Source organism: Aethina tumida, chromosome 1 (genome assembly GCF_024364675.1).
Source record: "Aethina tumida isolate Nest 87 chromosome 1, icAetTumi1.1, whole genome shotgun sequence".
Taxonomy (NCBI): Eukaryota; Metazoa; Arthropoda; class Insecta; order Coleoptera; family Nitidulidae; genus Aethina; species Aethina tumida.
In genome coordinates this window covers 16,361,643-16,387,688 of record NC_065435.1, presented here as the reverse complement: position 1 = coordinate 16,387,688, position 26,046 = coordinate 16,361,643, and the positions used below count along the sequence as shown (strand labels likewise).

Genomic DNA, 26,046 nt, shown 5'->3' with positions numbered 1-26,046 from the left:
TAAGATCTGACGAGTGGACAGATTGTATAAATTTAATATGATTCTTCTTAAACTAACCTTGTTAAACATGTTTTCAAAATAATTTTTTAATTTATTTGTTTGTGATATGAATAATACATTTAAATACGACATATGACCACAATAGGACCCTTTTTAATCGCTCCTTGAAACATTGTAAAATGTAAAATAGAAAAATACTATTCCAATTGTAAATTTATTAATAAATCATCTTAAAGCAATGAATAAAAATTTTTGAAAATAAAAATTAATAACTCAATAACTATTGTGTTTAGGTATAGGACATGATGTATTCATTTTATTTGCAATTACATGGAGAATTTAAAAATTCAAAAATATACAGGGTGTTCCATTGAAACAAACCTTTTTCGTTCTCCATAGACTTTTATCGAATAAGTTAGATGTATCACCCAGTATTTTGAGTAGAAATAAAACTAAAATGTTTTTATTTATTTTTTGTTATATATTCCTTGTTACGCGCTGATACTCAAGTGGATTAAGATTTGGCGAGTGGACAGACCATTCTATAAACTTAATTTGATTTTTCTTTAACTATTACCTTGTTAAATATGTTTTCAAAATTTTTTTTTTTTAATTTTTATGTTTGCGACATGAATAATAAACTTAAATACAGACATATGACCACAATACAACACTTTTTAATCGTTCCTTGAAACATGGTAAAATGTAAAATATAAAAATACCATGCCAACAATTGTAAATTTATTAATAAATCATCTTAAAACAATGAATCATTTTAGGAATGGAATGTTCGATAATTTCTCCTAGCGGTAAAATTCGATTAATGTGGTAGATCTCAAATTATATTACCTATATACATTGTGGCCAGTACGGAAATATTCAATCAACCCGGATATACAATATAAGGCTGGGGTAATTATCTTAATCATTCCTAGATAATTGCATCATTCACAATTTTGAAACATGTACAGTTAAACTTCGTTTTTTTAAGTTTATATTTAGAAAGAATTTGGAAGTGTTATTCGTTTCATTAAAGAGAGAATTTCCAAAAAAAATTCATGTGATGTCTGACGTTGCTGTGTATTGCATACTTCAAGTTTTTTTTAGATTTATTATAATAATATAGTGTCAAAAGTGATCTCGTAAAAAAATCGAGATGCAAAAGTGTACGCATTATGTAATCTTATTGAGCAAAGTCCTCATTAATGGTATTCCAAAAAACTTGTTACAATTTTGTTTATGTTTTCTGTTAATTGTCAAGTGGAATTTCCGCATCGTTATTAGCGTATTTTTAAAAAAGACTAGTTGAATAAGAAAAATATGTAAGTAATTATATGATATAAGTGAAACTGAATTAAATTTATTAATACAAAATATGCTATACAAATTTAATAAGTTAATTATGTTATTCTTATTTTTGCGTAAATAACTAAAACACAATTTAAGATTATGGTGCGGATAGCGGTGAGACCTTGTACAATAGTTTTGTCACCTTGCTTGAAATTATGAAGAAAAAAATAATTTGAATATTCATGAAAGCGTTACAATTCCGGGAGAGTTAACCCCTTGAGATCCGGGGAGCGTATAGCCAAGACGAGATTTGGGAAAAACCCAATTAAATAAATAATTATAGAATCTGACTAGTACTTAGTTTCACTATTGGTTTACGGAACTCGATTCTTAATACCGACATGCACAATGCCCCAGGCATTGTTTATAATCGAATTATTGACCGTATAAATTGTTTTATTACATAAATTTTTTTACATTACTCACATGATAATTTGCGCTTTAAATACGTTATTATTAATTAGATGGAATTTATTATGTTGTCGCTCTTAATGCCTTAAGGGTATTATTTTAAATGTTAAATTTTATTTTAATTGTACATTTAAAATAACAATGCTACTAAAATGCTTGACAACTTTATACAATTTCAAAGATGGCAATATTATTAAATAAAAATAACCCTGTACACGCTGTACCTTTTATATTTTATATTTTTTTTTTATTTTTCTTTTTGTTATAATTTTTATAAAAATTTATTTATAAAATATATTTCATTTTTTTTTTCCTGCATTGCGTGTATATTGAAATAGTTTTTTGTACACACATACTTTAAAACATTTTATTTATTGATATAGTACATTTACATATTTTTTTCTATATAGTGCATATTGGAATACTTTTTGTACTTATTTACATTAAAAATCTTTATTTACAAAATAAATTTTAAATATTGTTGTTTTTGTGTAATTTATATTGAAACATTTTATTTATTAATACCAGACATTAGGATTCTTTTGCATCCTGAAATAATTTTTTTGAAAATTATAAAATCGAAATAATTTAGGGAAATCCCAGAACTACTTTGTGGATAGGCAGACAACATTACACAGAGTTAAAAAACCAAAACATGTTTACGGGCGACATCTATTTTGAATTTATCGACCTAATCGAAGTGTTCCCGGAACATACCCCTAATGTCACATTTTGCCCTCTGACGGAAAGGCGCTAAATTAATTCAATATGGTTACTACAACAAACAAATAGTCGGCAATTTGTTTATCAAATATGTGTTGTGATTAATGTTAGTTTGTGAAAAATGAAGTTATGTGTCCTGAGTTCAACATAAAAAGTAGTGCTTTATAATATTTGCTAGCTCAGAAACGACGAAAAGGCTTCCAAATTAAGGCGCCATGTTCAGCCCAACCCATTATCCTCCAGTGCTACTTCTTTTATGTTTATTTTCAATTTTCAGAATAGTTCTCTCCACCCCAATAGGTAAATATATTTTATCGTTTGGTTTAGTATTTAAATATAAAATACGAGCCGGACTGCCGGATGTGTTTCCGTACCGGCAAATCATCAAGGCATCGCATTCAAAGAACTGCTTTATTTCTGATAAAAATCTGATAATATAGTTTATACTACTAAGATAACGCACTTGTTTACAACTTTATATTTTATATGAATTGTTTATTTTAAATTCTTATTTTAAAACTGTGGCTTATGGCAGAATTTAAAATTAAAAAATGTGACCAATTTGTGCTTCCTCTGTTAGTTTAAAAAATTACATAATGGTCTGTTTAAAAAATATTTTAAACAAATATGTGACAAGTTTAATTTAGTCTAAGTAACTAGAAATCCATCTAACGACTTTTTAGCTATTAAATGATACAGTGTCTATTTTTAAATTGATGTGTATAATAAATTACAAATATTTATCTGTGTAAAAAAGATTATATTTGCTGTCTCATAAAAGTAATGTCAATAATTTACTTTTACTGTTGTCCCCATACCATTTTATTTAATTTGTTATACTAAAAAAAATATTTTTGGTGTATATATTTTAAAAAATCATTTTTTCCAATAAGGATTCTATTAAACATAATATTACTCACATAATGACAATTTATATTTACATCCTTTCATAAATTAGAATTATTTCTAGATAATTGTAATATTTTTTATTAAGAGAAACCTATACAATGTGTACAATATATACTGCATATACGTTTAACTGATAATAATCTATTCAAAACTTCAGATGGTATTAATTTAATTCATTTATTTGATGTAAATATCTCTTTTTATAATCTAGAGACAACACTCACCCACTCAGTATTGGTTAAATAAACACCTCTATTTTAAATGCTCTAGAAATTTCTTGATGTAATTTAAAAATTCATTTCAAATATTTAAATATTTGTATTTAAATACAATAATTCTGGTTTTTGTTTTGTTTTTATTAAAATGTACTTGATAGTTCTTACATAACATTATTTTGTTATATTATAATATATTGTTAGTAATAATATTTATAGTTTCAACAATAATTTATTAGTAAAACCATTTGTTGGATAATTAAAATTTATGTACATGTAAGATTGCTTTTTTAACACAGTTTTATATTTGTGGATAATATCAATGTGTCTTTTTTACAGATCCTTTGTATACAGAAGATGATAAGGAACTAAATATGACCATAAAAGTTCTGCGACATGACAACCCTACACGATTACCTCTTGGTGATAATATTACCATTATTTGTAAAACCAAATGGATGACCAGCAATATGTGGTGGACCTTTAATGAGAAAAACATTTCTGAACAAGAAGGGTATGCAATGAGTTTTTTTTTACATATATTTAGCACATTTTTACATTATCATAATTTATTATGAAATGTAAACTGAAACAAAACAACTTACGTCGAAATTTATCAGTTATATTTAAAACCAAAACAACTTTGATACTGTATATTCGCAGTTTCTACGATTATATTTGGCGTTTCTATAAATACCGTTCTAAACAGGAAGAGGCTATAATTTTAATTAGTTAATATTTATTCAGCGCATTATGTGTGTTTTTCTAATTAGTTCAACTTTATCAATTTTAATGTTGAACGTATTTTACAATTGGTTAATGTGTTTTTTGACATGTCATACAGGGTGTTCCCGAAACTGTACACAATTATGCTTAGATAAATTAATTTAAATTTTCATTGAAAATAAAGTTGATGTTTTAAGATGCATAAAATTAAACGAAAATAACGAACTCCCTGTATAAAATTTGCGGGTACTAATGATGGCTCCTTACAGGAGTATCCTTGGATAACGTGTATGCCAAAAATGAACTTTCCAGCATCAAAATCGGTGGCTTTACTGACAGTTCAGTTAGACCATCAATCTGAAAATTTTTGAAAAAAATATAACTCAAAAATTGTTAGGAAAAATTATCAGGTTTAGGTATAAGACATGGTATAACCCTTTTATTTGCAATTACAAGTAAAATTTAAAAATATACAGGATGTTCCATTCAAAATAACAAAGTTGATGTCACTTCCGGTGAAAACGGAAATGAAATTCTGTTCAAAATAAATTATAAACTTAGTTCCAGTCAAGTTATAATTATTATAAAAATTTCAAATCAATACCTTTTTCCTTAAACTTTGAAGAAATAGGTTAGGTGAATCAATTTAGCCATCGATTTTCTTCGAAGTGGACACAACAATAACACAAAAAACAACAAATATTACATACAATTTTTGATAATTATAGACCCTGCTGAATATTACTTACCAAATTTTTAATTTTACTGAATATATTTATAGGTTCAAGTTGGAAATGGAAAGTGAGAATATCAATAAGGAGTCTGGCAACAAATACGAAGTGTCAATTTTACATATTTTAAACATAGACTTTAACCACGTAGGAGATTACGTTTGTCATGCGGCAAATGAAAATGTGACGGACTTAGATCGACATAACATTATTTTGAATGTAACTTCACCTGCTCAAATAGTACAAATATCACCAGTAAAATATACAAAAATACATGAAAGTGTATCTTTATATTGCCTGGTAGAAGGCTATCCTATTGAAGAAATCTCATGGTATAAAGATGATATGTACATTGAAGGAACCTCAATAGAAACGGTCAATAAAACATTAAAAAATTCAACGTTCACGATAGCGGAAGTGAAGAAAACTGATAATGGCACCTACACATGCAAGACGACAAACGGTGAAATGAAAGTTAAAGAATCCAGTGCAATTCTGGTGCTCGACAAGCCCCAAATAACAATCGATTTTATCAAACCTATTGCAACCAACAAAATATACCTCAATTGGACTGTGAACGACGGTAACAGCCCCAAGGATCTTAAATATACGATAAAATACATGAAGAAAGGCGACTCCGAATGGATATTCTACAAGAACGAGATTAAGGGCAAAAACACGTCATGCGTATTGAAGGACAATTTCGAAAAGGGCAAGGAATATTTCATCCGAATGAAGGCTAGTAACTCCGAAGGCGAAAGCCAGGACCACGAGACTGACCCCGTACGAATGCTCGACGAAGATCCCGTTTTCATACCAGAAGTGACAGTTACCGGTGTAACCACCAGTTCGATAACCATCAAATGGACGGCGCCCCACGATAAAATTAAAGAACATATCCACTATTACAATTTAGTTTTAAAAACCCACAATTCAGCGGAGAAATTAGAAGCCTGCCATCCAGCGTCCAAGGACAATCTGTACATGTTCTCCGAACTAGACTCTGCCACCACGTACGTCTTCCAAGTATCGGCCTGCAGTGAGTACACGAAGGAGTGCGGCCCGGGCTCCACACCAGTTAATGGAACAACGATGGATGGGATGTCTGGACCGCCAACGAACGTCACCGTCGAATGCCGATTCGATAACATTAGTCACACGAGTTTTGTCTACGTCACCTGGAAACCACCAATTACTCCACACGGGAGGATCATTTCATATAATGTAAGTTTCTCCGTTAACAGTTTGTAGTTTTCAAGGATGTTGAATCATTCAACGGTTCGATTTATTCAAGCAATTATTTATTATTCTGTTCGTCCGTCGATTGAATTGTTAAAGCATTGTAAAACTCAAATGGTTCATGTTTACCTTGTGATACGTTCTATCTGGCACGTAGCTAAATGAAATTTAAATCTATTTGAACTAGTGTGTCCCAAGTTAGTTGTGTCTGGCTGTTATGAGTGTTTCAGACCAGACAAGAGAACTGACTTGAGTGTCCTGAGCTCAATTTATTAAACATTAAATTATTTATGGTTCCATACGTGTTCAATTGGATTTCAATCTTATGATCCCTAAAATCTGAACGAATTTGTTTTACTACTTTTGAAAAAATTATTATTGAACATTCAAATTGTCAGAGTATTTGTATTCCTAAACCTAACTTAGTCTAACGTAACTTAACCTAACCTGGTTAATCTAAAAAATGTTAAATGGCCATTCAAGGTAGATATGATGGTCAATTTATTGACAGAATTTAGCTTCAATTCATCCATAGAGCCTTCTGACATCCACTTGATATTTCAGGTGACCTTAGAAGGTTCAGCTAATTTTGTTAACGACCAAGGCAATTTAGAGCTTATATATTGGGGTCCGAAAGAGACGCACGTGAACGAAGCGAATTTGTTCACACGTTTCTACAACGTATCGGCGAACACCAATTATACCGTAAAACTGGCTGGCGTAACTAGGTTAAGGAAAAATGGTGAGCCAGTCGAAAAGTCGTGTTCCATGCCTCCGACATTACCCGACAAACAACGATTATCGAGAATAACTTGGCGAAAGATGGAGGTGCAAGAGAAGTGGATTTTTAAACTGTCCATGACGAGGGTGTCCGAAAGGAATGGGCCTATTTGCTGCTACCGAATTTATTTGGTGAGGATGGAAGATCAACAGAAGCTGGCCGAGTTGCCACCGCCTGAAGACCTGACGATAGTGTCGTACCAAGAGGCGCACAGGACGCCTAAAGGTGGAGCGTACGTTGCTGAAATGTTTTCCAGCTACACGTTCCACCAAGACGTCTTTCTTGGCGACGATCAGGTTTTCAATTCATCGAATTCCGAGTGCGACAAATGTATTGGCCTAAGGCCCTATAACACGCCCAGGGAAGAGAAAGTTAACAAAGGTGGTAACAGTACTGCTGCCGCTAACAGGGTACGAAGGAACGATAGGCTTGATCCCTTGCCACCGTTTGACGGAGGCTTGGACATAAGCAGCAACTACACGGCTTTTGTAGAAATTATTGGTAACTCCATTACCACTTATCGCATAATTCGTCACTGACTGAGTTCTGGTTTTAGTACGAGGATCTGAAAGCAACTACATGGCAGCCTATAGTCACTACCTCGACTTGCTTAATCCTGGACCCGAAGTCGTTATTGTACCAGCGGTTGATACGATTAGTTTGACCGTGCAAATTCTGTGCGCATCTTTTGTAGTAATTCTTCTGCTCCTTGGGACGCTGTGCATCCTCCACAGATACACTAAACAAGCTCACGCACAAGCGGTGGAAATGATCACATTTAGAACATCTCTCAGGTAATTTCTACATATTTATAATGATTTTAAATATTATGTAAATATAACGAGACCATGTAATGTGTGCTTCGCTTGTTTATAAACAATTTAATGGGTTTTAACTCCTTGAAACACGTGAGTTGGTTATATTTACAAAATAATCACAAATGCTTAAGTACTGTAACGTGTCTAAAATTAGTCGTCAAATAAATCAAGCTAGAAATTTGGTAAAAAATGTTTTGTTAGATAATAATTGGACTTAGGCATTTGTACAGGAGTCTACGTGGTCGACAGAGATTAGTATCGCTAAACCCACCCGATATGTGCCCCATTAGCAAAGGGGAATTGGTGTCGGCTTATGTTGAAAGGCATCGGGACTCGGACTACGGATTCCAACAGGAGTTTGAGCTGTTGCCGGACCGATTCTCCGACAGGACTACGAGATCTTCGGACACGAGGGAAAATGTGTACAAAAATCGTTATCCGGATATCAAGGCTTACGATCAAACCAGAGTTAAATTGTCTCAAGTCGACAGCATTGCTGGTTCCGATTATGTGAATGCCAACTTTGTTATGGGCTACAAAGAACGGAAGAAGTTCATTTGTGCCCAAGGACCAATGGACACAACCGTCAATGAATTCTGGCGGATGATTTGGGAGCAACACTTGGAGCTGATATTGATGTTGACCAACCTTGAAGAATACAGTAAAACCAAATGTGCTAAGTACTGGCCGGATAAATGTGACGGTGACAAAAGTTTCGGCGAAATTTCCGTCACCCACGTCCAAGAAACTCGCTACTCAGATTACATTGTTCGTGATCTTAAAATATCTAGAACAACAGGCAGCAAAGACCAAGAGGAAAGACGCATCACCCAGTATCATTATTTGGTTTGGAAGGACTTTATGGCGCCTGAGCATCCCAACGGCATAATTAAATTCATTAAAAGAGTAAATGAAGCTTACTCAATCGAAAAGGGTTGCATATTAGTGCATTGCAGTGCTGGCGTAGGCAGAACTGGAACTCTGGTAGCTTTGGACTGTTTATTGCAGCAATTGAAGGAAGAAGGGTCTGTGTCCATTTTCAATACCATTTGTGACTTACGACATCAGAGAAACTTTTTAGTTCAATCTTTGGTAAGTATATATAGAAATATTAACAAAATATATCAATTTTTTAACATAATCTTATGCATATATGATTTTTCGTTAATATACAGCTCACCAAAAGTGTGGAGCACTTCATAAATATCTACCTTGAGATATTATAAATGTGTTCTAATTTGAAACAAGCTTTTAATGAAATTTATAAGAATATAAATTTTTCCTAAAACATCACCACATAATGATAGGCTAATCTTGATCTCGGAAATACTTATACTAAACGAGACTTCACGTTGCTCTTAAAAACCAACTATTCCAAAACCCCTCCTAGTGCCAGTTGTGGCACCAAAGCATTAACCTCAAGCAGTAAGATTATCGGTAATTTTTGTGTATTTCTAGAAACAATACATTTTTATCTATCGAGCATTGATGGAGGTAGCACAATACGGAGACACAGAAATTAATGCAACTGAACTAAAGACTACCGTTGATAGGCTAAGACAGTGTGATAAAGATAAAAACAAATGTCCATTAGAAGAGCAATTCGAGGTAAGTCGAAGAAAACGAATTAATTTCGAAAATAACGTGTCAATATTTTAGAACATAGTCAACGCCTTCGAAGATAGGAAATCGTGTTCAGTAGCCGGGGGTGAAGAAAACAGAGAGAAGAATAGATCTGATAGCGTGCTGCCATATGATAGAAATAGATTTATTTTAACACCGTTATCAGGAAAAGAACATTCCACGTACATAAACGCTTCTTTAATTGAAGGATACGACAATTGCGAATCCTTTATTATTACTCAGGATCCTTTGGAAGGTACAATTAATGACTTTTGGAGGATGGTGGCGGAACAAGGAATTAGTGTAATTATCATGTTGTCGGAAATTGGTGAGGGAAAATGTCCACGATATTGGCCAGAAGAGGAAGGAACGTACGACCACATTACTGTACGGTACGTGCAGGCAGAAAGTTGTCCATATTATACACGGAGGGAGATGTTTGTGAAGAGTCGAGACGGCGAAGACCACAAGGTGATCCACTTACAGTATCACGGTTGGCCTACAGTTGACGGAGAAGTAAGACATTGAATTTAAACATGAAAATAGTTTACTGATTTTTATTTATTAGGTACCTGAAGTAACTAGAGGTTTGATTGAATTAGTGGATCATGCTCAAGCTTCGGTTATAAGGAACGAATATTCGGCATCTATGGTTGTGCATTGTAATCTTGGTTCTGACAGAAGTTCCATGTTCGTAGGATTGACGATTTTAGTTCAACAGTTAAGAATTGAAAAGCGTGTGGACATTTTTACTGTTACAAGGAAGCTACGTTCTCAACGACAGGGCTTAATTAGTTCATATGTATATTGATAATTGACTTATTATAGTTAAATATCACGCTAATAATTTGTTTTTTAGGCGCAGTATGAATTTCTTCATCGGGCCATAGTGAATTATGCAGAACTGCATGGTTTATGTGAAAAGTAATGTTGTATATTGGTGCCATACATTAACTTTAATATTCCATTCCAAAAAGAATACCATATGTTGGTCTCATGGATATTAGGTATTTTTATATGTATTTATTACTATTTATATCGTGATTTTATTCATATCTTTTTGAAACGAATTTTTTCTAGTTTAAAACCAAAATATTTTTTGAAAACCAAAGTACTCGTGGTGGATTTATTTTAAGCAATAAGATATATTGATTTTGTTATTTTTTTAAAAAAGGTAGCTTTGCTCAAAGTAAATTTTTACACATACCATATATGTGGTGCACAAATTGGAACCTCTTATTTTATTTCTGTGAAGGGACAGTTATGTTTTCGTTGTTACATTTCGCACTTCTTCTGAAAATATTTTCATATGGAGTAGATAATCTTCATTCATGTCATAAAACCATTCATCTCGAAAACATACGAATCTGATAATTTTGATACTCCATTATTTCATACTTATACATTGCATATTACTTGTAAGATTTGTGGTGCACAAATTGGCCACTCACATTTTATCGTGAAGAGACAAATATTTTCTTGTATCTATAAATATACACGCACTTCTTTTGAAAATATTATCGTATGGGGTAGCCTTAATTTTTTAAAAGCCAAATTATCTCGAATACCTACGAATATCGTAATTTTGATATTCCATTATTTCATATTTATACATTGCATAATACTCATTTCTGAGATTGCATATAGTAAAATACTACAAAATGTAGCCTGTTGCTTAATATGTAGTGCTTTAATTTCCGCTAAATGTACTGTGTATAATATAATTTTATTTTTTGTGTCTGTCATTTTGTAAGTCATCAAAGATATGTGTATATAATTTGTAAACAACTGCTATTTGTATTTAGGATACAAAATTATTAAGACTGTATAATGCATTTACTGCAAAAAGTATTTATTTATATACATTTTTATTTTGTCGTTTTATTTTATATTGCTAATAACATTTTTTATAAGTAATAAAAACATTCATACACCTTGTAATTAGTTTTTTTATTTACCTAACCCATTCATATCAACTTAAATAATTAATAAATTAGGTGAATCATCCTGTATATATCCACAGTCAAATATCAACAAATAGAAGTAAAGATAGGAAGTGAATAATAAAAGTTAAATTGACTATGATTTGAGTTTTTACTAAGAGACATTTTAACACATTTTAGTGTTTTCTGTATCCTTGTGCAAGTCAAAACGTGCACTACAGCCTATCACCTGCACCGTTTATTTTGTTACTATTACTTATTGGCGTAGTTAAATAAATACTTCGATAATAGACGTATATATCAGAGGATGGACGTTCTGTAGATCAGAGATGTTAACATGTAAACATAAAATAACTTGACAGTATCAAAATATAACCTTACAACTACTTCTGGTTCAATTTTAAATAATTATGACTAGTTCAAATGAGAAACGCTCCCCCAACGGGTACAAACAAAAAATAATATATTTAAAGCAACAAATCCGAGAATACGTTCATGTAAGAATAAACACGTCATTATACTATTAGTTTTGACCATTATTTTAAATTAGGAAAACGCAGCTCTAGTTGATGAACTAGAAGAAGTCAACATCAACATAATAATAAGGAACGAGGAAAGGAAATTTTTGCTGCGTAGGTTGTGTCAATATGAACCTCAAGTCCTTCGGGAAGTACAGAATGCTGCACCAAAAAAATCAGGAGTAAAACAGCATTCACCTGTAAATCAGAAGAAGCAAAAAAAGAAAGCTACAAATTCACATGGTAATTTAATCGTTAATTTTCTACGAACAAATGTAGAAAAAGTTTCTAATTTTCGTTTTTCAGGCACCAGACAAGCAACTTCAAAATCACTAAAACCAACTCAAACTAGTAGTCACAAGAAAAGAAGTCCACGAATGCCAGTATATGGGACGAAAAAGGTGAGAAAATTTACGGGTAAAAATAATGCCAAGCCAAGTAAACTCTCATTGTGAAGATGATGTTCTGTGGGCTTCCTAATGGGTAGAAACAGAAAATTATAATTGCCTCAGTGAGTTTTTAAAATATATATAAGAAATTGTGTTGCCATAATGATATTTTTAAATTTTAGATTTAAAATTGCTGAAGGTGATCACTACCATCCAATTATTGAGGGATCCAACAGATGTTTGTCAGTAGCTTCTACTGCAAAAGTTAATGAAGTAAGGAGACATTACAAATATATAATGACACCAAATTTTTTGACACAATGGTTTTTATCTATTACTACTGCTATTTTATTATAATGTGTAATTAAATGTTTATGTATATTTAAATAATGCCATTTTATTACTTCCTAGTAGTTAAATCAAGTTAACTTGATTTGATCTTAACTTCAGTATTTGTCTAAGTTAATTAAGACAAATAGAAAATTATTTAATCAAAAAATTTATATCATAATATCACTTTATTATACACTACAAAATATGCATCAGTTTTTAAACGTCAATTTTTAAAATTACAAAACTCATATCACGTTATCAAATTAACCCGCGAACATCCACACAAAAATATTTTCGATTTAATTTTAAATATTTACAATGATTTTATTTACATGTATTTTTAATTGAAAATAAATCTTAACATTATCTAATAAATAAGTAAATAAATAATAAATAAATTAATTAAAATAATAAATACGCTTTGGTGGCAACTAAGATTTCTTCTGAGCACTTTGATTTTTCTTATTATTATTTTTATCTTTAGGGGGCTTCTTCTTACACGGTATAGCCGTACATTTTAACCGCTTATTGGAATATCTGCCTACTTTGTCTATTTGCTTCCCAAAGGTCGAAGGCGCCATTCGCTTCAATAACCTGAAACATGCCATAGTATAGAAATGTAATATTAATATTACTTTTATACTACACTTACTTCATAAACCTATTGTCCTGTAAATTAAATGATCTTGCCGTTTTGCCTAATTCACAAGCAAACCGTTCCGTACAATCCTGTCCTTCAATTGCTGATAAGGCTATCCTAGCAATATCCGTTATTTTTTCTTGTTTACTGGTTTTCTTTGTTATTCCTCCTGTCGTTGTTTTTAATCGTGGAAACCAAAATATCGACATTACGAACATGACCGCCATGCCTATGAATCCAGATATTGCCATGAATAGAGGTTCCATCGCTTTGGTCTTCTTTTCCTCCATGTCACCTTTTGCGTGGCTTATGTTGATATTGTGCTTAAATATAGTTATGTTAAATAGGTGATTAATAGACACAAAATTATTATTTAAAATAAGAAAACTGGATGTAATGTTATTGTCTTTGTCAATGTGTGATGTCAATATAGTCTTACTTGATGGTGATGTGAATGGAATTGAGGTTTTGATGAATCGTGATCGAAATGATCCACAGAATGATCGCAAGGAGGAGAATAGCTGAGATGGTCATGGTCGGTATGGTCAGGATGATGTCCACTGTGGTCATGGTGATATGGACTGTTATAATATGCTTCTTGATGATCACTTGGGAAGTGAACTCTTTCACTGCCCTAAAATAATTAGTCTTCCAATGAGTCTGTCTTCTTAACATCCTTTTCAGAGGTATATATTTTAATATATTGTAATAAAAATGACTTACACTTTGTTTTGAAGATAACTCATCTATAAAACTTTTAATCGGATAATAATAATAGTAGTATCCTCCCGAGTCGTCTGAATTTCCTGAACTTCCCGAGTTTGAATTTGACTCTGTTCCATCCAGTTCAGCAACAGCAGCGTGAACGAAGGAGTTGTCCCCAGCATTTAATTTAATAGTATCCCCCTTACTCACAGCATTTTCATACAAAGCAGCCAATTCGCCTTTAGTTAAAGACAATGGAGGTACTTGATCCGTTTTTTGAACTACTCTACGTTCTATTGTTGGCTTCGAAGGTATGACATCTTTAATAGATTCTATGGTTGATGCTTCCTCCACCATTTTGGTGTCTACTCTTCTCAGAGTTTGTCGAAAATTCATTTTTCTTAGGTCTCGCACGGCATTTTGAAGATATTGGGCACTTTCTTGACAGTTACTTATCGTGCTACTGGATATAACCAGAAATATTATAAGGCGACGCATTCTGTAAGACATAACAGAAGAATTACTTTAGAAATCACCTAAAAGTTGAGATAATTAAGTTCCAAACATAGCTTTTGGTTACTGTTTGTAATGCTTTATTAAGCTGTTCTCATACGCACTTAATGGACAAACAAACCTTGTTTATAAACAAAACATGTAGTGTCTATTAAGTGGACGTAACGTTGTAATTGTGCAATATGCAAGTGTCAATCGTGTTTACATTTGTGCATTTTAAGTTGTGCTATTCGCTATGTACAACTTAATATTAATGACATTGAGTAAATGAATAAATTATAATAAAATGCGGAACTTTAAAACATATTGTTTAAAATGTTAACAGAAGAGGCACTACTAATTCGGTTTTAAATTAACAGGAAATATATATTTGTAAATTATATGTATATTTTATAATTTGATTTAAGTGTACGGTAATGATTTTCATATTTTTATTTTAATGGCTCATTTTTTAGTGTTACAACTTACAATAGAAAATTTATGATAATTTAAAATATTGGAAAACATAAAATGTTTATTTTAAAATAACAGTGATAATTTATTTCTTACATACATACATTTACATTGTCATTAATTTGCAATAAATACAAAGATAAAGTGACATATTTTTGAAAGATAATAATAGGTCTTTTTACATACAGTCTTTAGTTGATTTTAAATTGACGGATAATTAAAAATTACAATTGTAATCAATTATTATATTGACAATCTGTATATTTAGATTTTTAAAAATTGGCTGTAAAGTCACCAATTTCGACTCTATAGAAAGTTCATTTTTGACATACATATTAACCAATGATCATCCTATAAGAAGCCATTATAAGTAATCCCAACATTTATACAGGGTGTTCGTTATTTACGTTTAATTTTGTGTCACTTAAAACATCAATTACATTGTTATTTTCAAAGGAACACCCTATATATTTTTGGATTTTTAAATTCTACATATAATTGCAAATAAAATATTTCTACGATGTCCTACGCCTAAACCCAGTAGTTTTTGAGTTATTAATTTTTATCTGATTGATGGTGTAATTAAAATGACTGTAAAGTCACCAATTTTGATTCTGGAAAGTTAATTTTTCACATACACGTTAGCCAATGATCATCCTATAAGAAGCCATTATAAGTAATCCCAAATTTTATACAGGGTGTTCGTTGTTTACGTTTAATTTTGTGTCTTAAAACATCAATACATTGTTATTTTCAATGGAACATCCTGTATATTTTTGAATTGTTAAATTCTGTATATAATTGCAAATAAAATAGCTCTATCATGTCCTATGCTTAAACCCAATAGTTTTTGAGTTATTATTTTTTTTTTTCAAAAATTTTGACTGATAGTGTAATTAAAAAATGGCTATAAAGTCAGCAATTTTGATTCTGTAAAGTTCATTTTTGACATACACGTTAACCACTGATCATCCTATAAGATACCATTATCCCAACATTTATACAAGGTGTTCATTATTTACGTTTAATTGCGTGTCTCTTAAAACATAGTATTGATATTTAGTAAAATATTTAAAAAACATAAATAATATAAACAAATTATAAATACATTTAAATAAATAAAATTATAAATAATAAATATTAAAACGAACATTATGTTTCGAAATTATATTTATAATTAACATATCACCATAAATATTTATTGTTATTACAAGAAAGTCCAATTATTATAGTTGTTTAAGATTGATTATTATCGGTGTCATTAATTTTACAGATGTAAAATTTGTAATATTGATATTTTATTACTATTAATTATTATTACAAATTCAAATGCGTCAACAAACATGATATAAAACCTAATATTGAAGTAAAATTAATTTATATGAACAATAGAATTGTTCTGGCTTAGAATATATAATTTTAATATATGCTCCACTAAATTTAGACCATTTATTATTACCGTAAAACAAAGTATGTAATTTCGTTAAATGAAAACGAACTTATTCGGTTACTGTGTCACATATTCACGAATCTTTGATTTACATAAACAGAGATAGCAAAAAAAATTATTGTGTACGTTTATTTTAAACAATTACTGTTATCGTATAAAAAAGTGGCATGATTACCTAGTAATTACTACATCATATCAACTTGATGACTTGATATTAAAGATTTAACTGCCGACATATAAAACAAATTGTTTCATATCCGCATGGGTTTTCCACTTTAGCACTAAACAGAAACATGTAAATAATAATGTAGTTTATTTTAATGTTAGGGCTCAGATGTAAGTAGTGATTTTTTTCCCAATATGTCAGAGGTATTGGGAACACCCTAGGTATTTCCATCCGGGACAAAAAAAATGATGTGTGGTATTAATTTACTTTTCACTTTACAAGTTTACCGTTACATCTCAAATCAGTGTGGTTACAATATGTATCTACCTTAAAAATCGTCGAGTCAGAAAATTTATTAATGTCTTCAATTGTTGTATGGATTTCGCAAATGGCTTTTTGAGAGTAATTATTTTAATTGTTCTAGATTTATTTCATTTATCATCTTGTCATTTTAAATATTATTTATTTATTTATATTATATTATTTATTTAAAAATATATCTGAATGTTAATTTCTAAATAAATATAAACAAATTTGATTAAACAATTAATAATATATTTAAAAATATATTTTCTTCCATTTAAATGGTTATTAATTAACACATTTTATTATTTTATAAAACAATGAAATACCAATTATTTTGGAAATTATTTACAAATTAACATCCTTATAATTAGTAAAATTGTTGTAATTATTAAAATTAACTAAATACATACATTACGTTGCCTTAGGTATATAAACTAATCCAGTAGTAAAAATAACAGATTTGGGAACAAAAACAAAACAACAACAACCACTAATAGCACACTATTCTTTGCTGCGGTCTATCCATACACTGTATTAAAGTTTTCAATTGAACGACGTTTTAATGCAACCGTTACATATATAAACAAATCATATATATTTTGTGGTTTATTAAACCATGAATTTACTAGACTCGTCTATGTGTTCATGTCTAGAATTTTAGAAATTATACTATTTTTAATATATAGACATTTAACATTGTGTCACCCAAATACTCCATATATCATTTGTTCCTTTTTACCCTTGTTATTTACAAGATTTCTATTTATGCCATAAATTTTATTGTAAAGTACTGTTGGAAAATCGTGTTATGAGGGCTTTATTACGTGTCAATCATTTCACGGCTTTCAGTTCGGAGTTTTAAATTTGTTATCTGTAGTTATTGATGTTTTAAGTTGCACAAAATTAAACCCTGTATAAAATAACGAAGTACTAATAATGGTCCTTTATAGGATGTTCTTTGGTTTCTTTAGTGTATGCCAAAAATGAACTTTCTGCATCAAATTTACCAGTCATTTTAATTATCTACTATCAACCTGTCAAAATATAACATAATAGAACAAAAATTAATAACTCAGAAACAATTTGGTTTAGGTATAGAATATAGTATAGCGATTTCATTTGCAATTACATGTAGAATTTAAAAATCCAAAAATATACAGGATGTTCCATTGAAAATAACAAAGTTGATGTCCGGTGAAACCGGAAAATAAATTTTATTCAAAATAAATTAAAGGAGTAGTTCAAGTCAAGTTACAATCCGCATAAAAATATCAAATCAATACATTTTTCCGTTCTTTGTAACCTTCTAATAAATAAGTTAGGTGAATCACCTTGTATATTGCATAGAAATGATTTATTTTTATTTATACATATAATTGTTGTAATTATTTTAATTGTTAATATCTATTATTACTTTGACGACGGATAAAAAATTAGCACACATTTAAATTGATTAATAAAACAATAATTAATTGCCTTTAAATAAATGAAATATCTTTTTTAAGTTGTTTATTAATCCAAGAGTACCACTATAAACTTAACAGTTACTGAAATCTTTACATACGATTCTCTTCGTCGAAAATATTCATTGAACATAAATTACATGGATTTTTATGCACATTCTGTATTAAACGAAACTTGTTAAGGGTCCTACTTTTTTGACTTTCAACCAAAGTGCATGACCTAAATAATTTACTCAAAAAGGTTGATTTATATTTTTAACAACACAAGGAGAGAATTTATTATTAATACATATTGAATTTGAAAGTTTTATTTTCACTTTATCTTCATTCATCGTTAGTGGGTTTTTCTTAGTTTTATTAATTTGTTAATTAAATTAATAAGTAATTTTCCAGTGATGTTATGCTGAATGAAAAAACTCACATTTGAATGATAACACCTAAGGCAATTCGTAACCCGTCCATAATATATACTTTATACATCTAAAAAAACCTTATATTAGTATGTAGTAAAAGTTTTTTTTCTACATACCCAAATATCAACTAGGACAACTAAAATTAGATTTAGCACATTTGTTTTTAATACTCACATTTAATAAAAGTCAGTTTTAAACTCAGTCCAGTGAATGGTTATTAACTATTTTGTTTACATTAAGAAGCATAGCAAAGTTACTTAATTGCTTACACAATTTCATTTCAGATTTCTAATAATAAAATGAAATTAGTACCTGATAAGTTTTCCATGAAGAAGAAACGGATGGCAATGACTTGTTTATATTGAAAACGAAATAATACTGAATAACTGAACTCAATTCAAGGTGCACAAAAACCTGTTTAATGAAACTCCAGTTTCAGGAATCAAGTCTGTCGATTTGCACAAAGATGCAGCGCGTTGCAAACGAAAAAATTATATCAAATAATGTTCCCGAATTATGTAGAAATTTTTTGCTAATACGTTTCAATTATGTAAGATTTGTAGACTAGTTTAATCTTGGTCACTAGGTTAATTTTACCAGCTCGACAACATTTTAGTGCCATTTGTCAACATGAACAGTATTCACATGTGAAAAAGATACTCAAAATAATTAAAAATATTTTTGCTTATCATTAATTAATTGATTAATTAAAAAATTTAAAGTAAACTATTAAATATTGACACTGTCAAACAAAATTTAATTTTTAAAAGCTGAATATTAAGTTTTCCAAATGTATATAGTATACGTTAATATAATATAAATAACAAAATACATTCTTCATAAATATTTTAATAATTAAAGACATAAGTAAGTAATATTTACATTCCAAAGTTATGATTTAATCAGAAACAATTTAATTAATATTTACAATAATAACAACAACAAGAGATCAACAGCTAAAATTGCATCTTGGTGTTTCCTGTAATTCAATTTTAAATAGAATACGTACGTGATTAAATCTACAACCGGATATATTCAGCAATGATTTAATAATATATATTGTTTACTCACACGAACACACTCAGATACACATTATCGCATTCCAGCAAAAAACACTTTGCTCTTGTGGACTTGACTGAATGGAAGTTGGTTTGAGCGTGGAATAAATAAAGAACTAACTGTCTTCTTACCGCCGGAAGATATATACCGGCCAACATACTATGTAAAAAATTTAAACCCGGAGTAGCAGAATAACTTTCTTTGGCGGTGTTAACAATAGACATTAATATTTTTAGGATAATTTATAAAAGTTGTCACTATTCAATAGAATTGGCAATGAACGTCATTATAACACTTTAACTAATTCGTTTGAAAATCCATCAATACGCACAGAAATTGCCATACATGGCATAACTTAAAAATTATTATGCCTTTCATCTTTCACTTTTATGTTTTAATGTTATGGTTTATTAATTGAATGATTTCTGTATACTCCAACTCGAAAACCAACTAAACCCACATTAATATATTATATAAATTTTGTGCGCAATAAATAATTAACGGTTAACGTATAAATACATTTATCATCAAATTTAATGATTTTACTTTTTAAAAAATTTAAAAATATTTGCTCATCCTATTTATTTTATTATAATTAAGACAGTTAACAATATTAAAATGATTAAAATAAGTCATTAAATATCCTGTGAACGGGTATCCGGGGTTAAAGATCCGGTATCCGGTTTGAAAATATTAAGCGGTATTTCACACATATTGGATCCGTGACATCTCTCAAAAATTCTAAATTTCACGATCTCTTATTACAAATTTATAATGTAGCGTACGTTTTAACGGCTTTTAGTAGTTACGGTAGAAATGTAGAGATGTCGCTCCAAAGAATAAAGATAATCAAATTTATATAGTTTTCAAAGACAAACTACCTTTTTTAGGTTAATTGCATGATACATACATACATATAAATGAATATCAGTTTTAGCTTAATATTACATTATTAAATTTAAATATTTAAAGTTTGTGGTCGACCTTAAGTTGGCGCCCCTGCCAGTTTTAAATGTTTGATCATGACAGTTTGTCAAGCTATTGTTTTGTATAGTTTACAATTTGTGAAAACCTAGTTACTGCAAATATTTCTTGAGTGGTTTAGTTAAATTAATAATAAAAATGAGTCAGAACGTGTCTGTGTATGTTCGTGTGAGGTATGTGTGTGCAATAGTTGTGACCTTTTTACTTAACCTTTAAAAATACCGTTTGGTTTGCAGTATACAGCCTGTTTTTAATACAAAAAGGAGTCTTAAATGTTTTATGGTTATTTTTATAATAAATATATGTAGATTTACTTAGACTGATGTTTTTTACTTTTAATGTTTAATAATATATTAGTATGAAAATAATTTTTGAATAATAATGTTTATTTAAACTTTTCAATGAGTGGAAAAGTCATATTTTTATTTTGATAAAAATCTTCAAACCTTCTTAAAAGTTTTAAAATACAACATTTTAATAACAGTGTATGCTTATACTGTATTTATAAATGAACTGGTTAATGCAAGTGAATATATATCACCTAACTAGTTTTGACAAAAACAAGGTAAATTGATAACTCAAAATGCCTTTCATTTACTTTCTATTTTTAGATATTGTATTGACTTATGTGATATTTGTTATTAATTATTATATTTAATAAATAACACAAACAAGTATAAGTAAAAGAAGCTAATGCTGACTGCTTTCAATAATTATACATTAAACACTTCTGCTTATTCTTTATAGTATAGAAAGTGTTACTAAAAGGGGTGGTCTCATTTTGGGAACAGGTAGAACATGTCCAGTAATGAAGAAAATCTAAATAATTTCTTTTTGTAATATTTGTCCTTGAGAAAATACAGCTTCAAATTTTAAAAATTGTTTCTTCCTCATATTTCTACAACCTTTAGTCCAATTCTGTTTAAATTTGGTAGGTATTATCCTAAAATACAATTGAATGTTTCTTGAACTTTTTCCGTAATGAAACAGTAGAGTAGATTTTGGAGAATCATCTCTTTTTTTTATTCTATTTTCTACGCCATCGTTTTTTTTTAAACTAGAAAACTTTTCATATTTGTTGTACAATTGTCTAATTTGATTACATATTATTGCATTTTTTGATTAATTTTTATTACCTTAACCGTTTTTGAGATATTTCAGTTAGTTAATGTTAGTTAAAGTGAACATGAAAACTGATATATCTCAAAAAAGGTCAGATAATCAAAGTTAATCATAAGTACCTTTTTTCTTTTGAATGAGAAAAAATAATTCTTCAACGTTAAATTTGGGGGACTGTATTTTTTTCGGAGAATTTTTATGTCATTATTAGACGTCTCTACCACACCAAATATTAACCACTTAGTATATGCTGACATCCAGTGCAGGTTGTACTGCTCAAAATTTTAATTTATTTTAATAATTATGTTATAATTATGCCCACTACTGTTTGTTTATCAATTACATTTTATTTCAGGCCCTTATCGAAAAAAGAAATAGACCTCAATTCAAAAAGTATAGTCACTTGTACTCCAACTTCTGTTTCCATTAAAGACAAGCAATTCTTTTTTGACAAAGTATTTGGACCAGAATCTACTCAACAGGACATTTTTTCCGTAATAGAACCCCTAGTTCAGGATATACTAAATGGATACAAGTGCACAATATTTGCATACGGCCAAACTGGAAGTGGTAAAACCTACACAATGAGCGGCCCAGATAATTCGGATGCTTGGAATAGTGTAAGTCTTCGGTCGACGAATATTAATGGTAATAAAATACAATACAACATATTTATTTAACAGGAATCTGATGCTGGTTTGGTTAAACGAGTAGCTAACTGTTTATTTGATAAAATTTTATGCGAATATGAATATTCAGTTACGGCTTCATATTTGGAACTGTACAACGAAGAAATCAGGGACCTTTTAAGTGACGATTACACAAAGGATTATTTGCCGTAAGTTTTACAAGACGCATGGGTTTAACTTGGTTAATTTACGATAAACATTTCAGCATGTACTCAGACCCTCAAAGGAAAGGTTCAGTATGTATAGTTGGTTTAAAAGAATTGCCTATTTTAAATAGATATGACATAGAACAATTATTTAAAAAAGGCAACAAAAACAGACAAGTCGCTTACACCAACCTAAATTCCAATAGTTCAAGATCTCATACTGTCTTTTCAATAACTGTCCACAACAAAAAACCTAGTGAAACAGGGGAGGATTTAATCAAAATGGGCAAAATTAATTTAGTTGACTTGGCTGGCAGTGAAAGTATGAATCGTGCCGAAACACATGGTCGCAGTGTCGAAGTAGGGAATATAAATAAATCTTTGTTAACGTTAGGTAGAGTAATTCAGGCATTATCTGAAAAGAAAAATAACTATATACCATACAGGGACTCAAAATTGACTAGAATATTACAGGACAGTTTGGGCGGTACAACCAAAACATCAATAATTTCAACTATATCGCCGGCAGCTTGCAATTGCGAAGAGTCTTTAAGTACTTTATATTACGCAAATAAAGCTCGGGATATTACGAATTGTCCAGAAGTCAATGAAACTGTAACCAAGAAAAAAGTCATTCAGATACTTAAGGAACAAATTGAGTCATATAAACGTGATATTCTTTCTATCAAAAGAGAAAAGGGAATTTTAATTGATGTTGCTACATACAGTGCACTTATTGATAACATTAAAGAATATAGAGACCAAACCGTTAGCAAAAAGGAATGTATCAATTATTTGAATGAACGCATTCGACAGACAAAAATACTTATAGAAGAAAAAAGCAGACAGTGGGATGACTTACATACTGCTTTTGAAGAGCAAAATAAAAAGGTTGAAGACATTGCAAGGGAAAGAATGCAGAAACTTAAAATTTTGAAACAAGAAATGCTGATATCTCAAACATTATTAGAGTCTAAAGATCAGCTTAGTCGGATCAAGACTACTTTAAGAGACAACACAGAAACTTTATTTAATAATCAACAATTGTTTTTACATAAACTTAAGAAGTATAGAGGTGTTTATAATACACAAGAACAAGTAGCAAACACTACACGTGACTACCTTGACAAGGTACTAGCAATACAACAAAAGACATCCAAGTCATACTTAAATAGTTCAAAGCAAAATCTAGAAGAGCTGCACAGTGTATCCAAAGAAATTGTGGACCCATTAAATAACACAGCAAAAAATTACACAAACTCTGTTTATAAATATAAACATGCCCTAAAGGAAAAAAGGGGAATCCTTGGAGAACTACTAAATATTGATTCTATGGTGGAGTGTACAAGAGATAAAACGAAGACGTTATCTCAAGTGCAAAGAAAAACTGGGAAAGAAAATTCAACATTACAGTCAAATTGTATAAACATTAAAAGAGATTTAGAAGAAAATGTAAGTGGAGTAACATATATCTATAAACTGGAATAAGTGTTGAAGTAATTGTCAATTATTTACGTTACATACACATCCTGAGTAAATACTAATGTAAGCAATTATTTTATTTAGGTAAATAAAGTAAGCAACAACAGATATTCACAGGTTGAAGCAATATCACAAAAATGTGGGATGGTTAGTAGCTCAATGAAAGATGTTTTAAAAGAGGAAAGAAGAAAACTTGAAATATATATCAGGGAATTAGGAAAGTTTGAAGATAAAATTAGTATGCATGACGAAGCTGTTGACAACCAAAACAAACTAGTAAAAAAAGATATCAACTTGTATAATGATAAAGTATTGAAATTATTTGGATGTGTTGTTGATCAGATTTCAAATGAAGTAGCTGAAATTTTTAATCCGGTAAATATTAATAAACTAAATTTAATAGTCAAGTTAAATATAAAACAATTGCTGGTGTTTTAGATTTTAGATTATCAAAATATACAACGTAATCATCTGGAAGATGTGGTAAGTCAATTAACATGTCATGGTCAGACTTTTTCAGAGAATATAACACATCAGTCAAGTTCTCTGTGTGAAGAAGCTGCTAGATTAAACAAAAGAGTACAAGTAAGTAAATATTAAAAAGCATCTGTTATTGCTATATAAATATTGCTTTTATAGGATGACAAAGATAATGAAGAATATATTGTGAATGTACATGCAGAAACTCAAGAAAAGTTGAGACTCTTTAGTAGTAGAATTAGTGATTTAACAAATCATTATTCTTCATGTATGAAAGAACTACAGACCTATGAAATATTATGTGATTCTCAGAAAAAAACTTTAATGCATCAAGTGCAAGAAAGACTAAAGAATATGGAAGTGTTGAAATCTGAAGGGGATACCCCAGAAAAAAGGCAAATTCGAGTGTAGTTTTATATTTATATATACACATATATAGTTTAAATTAAAGAAATTTATTATTAAAATTTATATACATGTACATCATAAAATCTACAATTAAGAAATCTGTAAAAATACATTTATATTTTATTTTTTATTCCTAAATTGTAATTACTTGAAGATTTTTATTTGAATTTTGTAGTAATAAATGCAATTGTATATATACATATTATTTTTTAAAAATTTGTTACCAAAAAGCTGTAATATACAAATTTATTTTAAAATGTTTAGACTTTTAATTTCCTTTTTCCTTCGACTCATAAACCATTTATTATTGATTCTGGATAAGGATAAGTTATGAAACACCCTGTATAGTATATACCAGGGTTGGTCAAGCTTCTTGATAGTCTGAGCCATTTTTCAAAATTTGAAATATCTCGCGAGCCGCAATTAAAAGCGCGTATTTAAAAGGTATGCAAAAAAGGTATTAAAAAAATTTGTTTACAGAAATTATATTTATTGAAAACAAATAAAAGTACAAAATATGTGTATTGAATTTAAATATTAAAAATTAAACTCATTTATTTTACTTCTCTTGATAATTCTGGAATTAAAAGGGAATTGAAGTACATTTCTCGAGAGGCACAAATAATTATTCAAAGAGCCGCAGGTTAGCCACAGACACAAACAAGCCCTATGTCAGGGTTTGTTACAAACTTTAACATTTTTTATCTCGTTTTCTTTTATTAGATTTTTTTTAAGAAATTAACTTATTTAGAAGTGGATATTTGGTTAAAAAATTTCAGATAATTTATGAAACACCCTGTATATACTGTTTTCCTATCCTTTTTTAAAAAGTACATGAATTTTATGTAAATTATATAAACG

The 26,046-nt window shown here is 29.8% G+C and overlaps 3 protein-coding genes across 8 annotated transcripts; 2 read left to right on the top strand and 1 right to left on the bottom strand.

Annotated features, from left to right (window-relative positions):
- The first annotated feature begins 2,533 nt into the window (after window positions 1-2,533).
- On the top strand, window positions 2,534-11,467 carry LOC109601950 (tyrosine-protein phosphatase 69D). Of its 3 annotated transcripts, none has more exons than XM_049964482.1 (10): window positions 2,534-2,784; window positions 3,948-4,122; window positions 5,116-6,289; window positions 6,869-7,586; window positions 7,642-7,879; window positions 8,194-8,995; window positions 9,362-9,511; window positions 9,563-10,042; window positions 10,095-10,328; window positions 10,386-11,467. In XM_049964482.1, the coding sequence occupies exons 1-10, from the start codon at window positions 2,700-2,702 to the stop codon at window positions 10,452-10,454; spliced, it is 4,125 nt and encodes a 1,374-aa protein (XP_049820439.1). In that variant the 5' UTR covers window positions 2,534-2,699; the 3' UTR covers window positions 10,455-11,467. The 3 variants fall into 3 exon arrangements, with proteins under 3 accessions (XP_049820439.1, XP_049820433.1, XP_019873849.1); XM_049964476.1 differs by having other exon boundaries at window positions 8,134-8,995; XM_020018290.2 differs by having other exon boundaries at window positions 8,122-8,995.
- Window positions 11,468-12,875: 1,408 nt separating this feature from the next.
- Window positions 12,876-20,050, bottom strand: LOC109597556 (uncharacterized). 4 transcript variants are annotated; one of them, XM_049964486.1, is made up of 4 exons: window positions 19,890-20,050; window positions 14,073-14,553; window positions 13,362-13,672; window positions 12,876-13,303 (listed from the first exon to the last, which is right to left on the bottom strand). In XM_049964486.1, the coding sequence occupies exons 1-4, from the start codon at window positions 20,033-20,035 to the stop codon at window positions 13,141-13,143; spliced, it is 1,101 nt and encodes a 366-aa protein (XP_049820443.1). In that variant the 5' UTR covers window positions 20,036-20,050; the 3' UTR covers window positions 12,876-13,140. The 4 variants fall into 4 exon arrangements, with proteins under 4 accessions (XP_049820443.1, XP_049820447.1, XP_019868879.2 ...); XM_049964490.1 differs by lacking the exon at window positions 19,890-20,050 and adding an exon at window positions 19,131-19,267; XM_020013320.2 differs by lacking the exon at window positions 19,890-20,050 and adding an exon at window positions 18,827-18,946.
- An 859-nt stretch (window positions 20,051-20,909) lies between these two features.
- LOC109600962 (kinesin-like protein Klp61F) lies at window positions 20,910-25,414 on the top strand. Its single transcript, XM_020017194.2, has 7 exons — window positions 20,910-21,034; window positions 22,336-22,600; window positions 22,664-22,818; window positions 22,875-24,267; window positions 24,382-24,672; window positions 24,736-24,882; window positions 24,937-25,414. The coding sequence occupies exons 1-7, from the start codon at window positions 21,000-21,002 to the stop codon at window positions 25,186-25,188; spliced, it is 2,538 nt and encodes an 845-aa protein (XP_019872753.2). The 5' UTR covers window positions 20,910-20,999; the 3' UTR covers window positions 25,189-25,414.
- Window positions 25,415-26,046: the final 632 nt, after the last annotated feature.

Bases quoted from the DNA above. Each gene is read 5' to 3' on its own strand.
- LOC109600962 (XM_020017194.2), top strand. From the start codon at position 21,000: ATGAGTCAGAACGTGTCTGTGTATGTTCGTGTGAG. The intron at 22,601-22,663 runs GTAAGTCTTCGG...TTTATTTAACAG, and splicing joins ATTCGGATGCTTGGAATAGT to GAATCTGATGCTGGTTTGGT. The intron at 24,673-24,735 runs GTAAATATTAAT...CTGGTGTTTTAG, and splicing joins TAGCTGAAATTTTTAATCCG to ATTTTAGATTATCAAAATAT.
- LOC109601950 (XM_020018290.2), top strand. From the start codon at position 2,700: ATGTTCAGCCCAACCCATTATCCTCCAGTGCTACTTCTTTTATGTTTA. The intron at 7,880-8,121 runs GTAATTTCTACA...AATTGGACTTAG, and splicing joins ACATTTAGAACATCTCTCAG to GCATTTGTACAGGAGTCTAC. The intron at 8,996-9,361 runs GTAAGTATATAT...GTGTATTTCTAG, and splicing joins ACTTTTTAGTTCAATCTTTG to AAACAATACATTTTTATCTA.
- LOC109597556 (XM_049964486.1), bottom strand. From the start codon at position 20,035: ATGTTGGCCGGTATATATCTTCCGGCGGTAAGAAGACAGTTAGTTCTT. The intron at 14,554-19,889 runs GTGAGTAAACAA...TATGTCTTACAG, and splicing joins GTGTATCTGAGTGTGTTCGT to AATGCGTCGCCTTATAATAT. The intron at 13,304-13,361 runs GTAAGTGTAGTA...GGCATGTTTCAG, and splicing joins CAGGACAATAGGTTTATGAA to GTTATTGAAGCGAATGGCGC.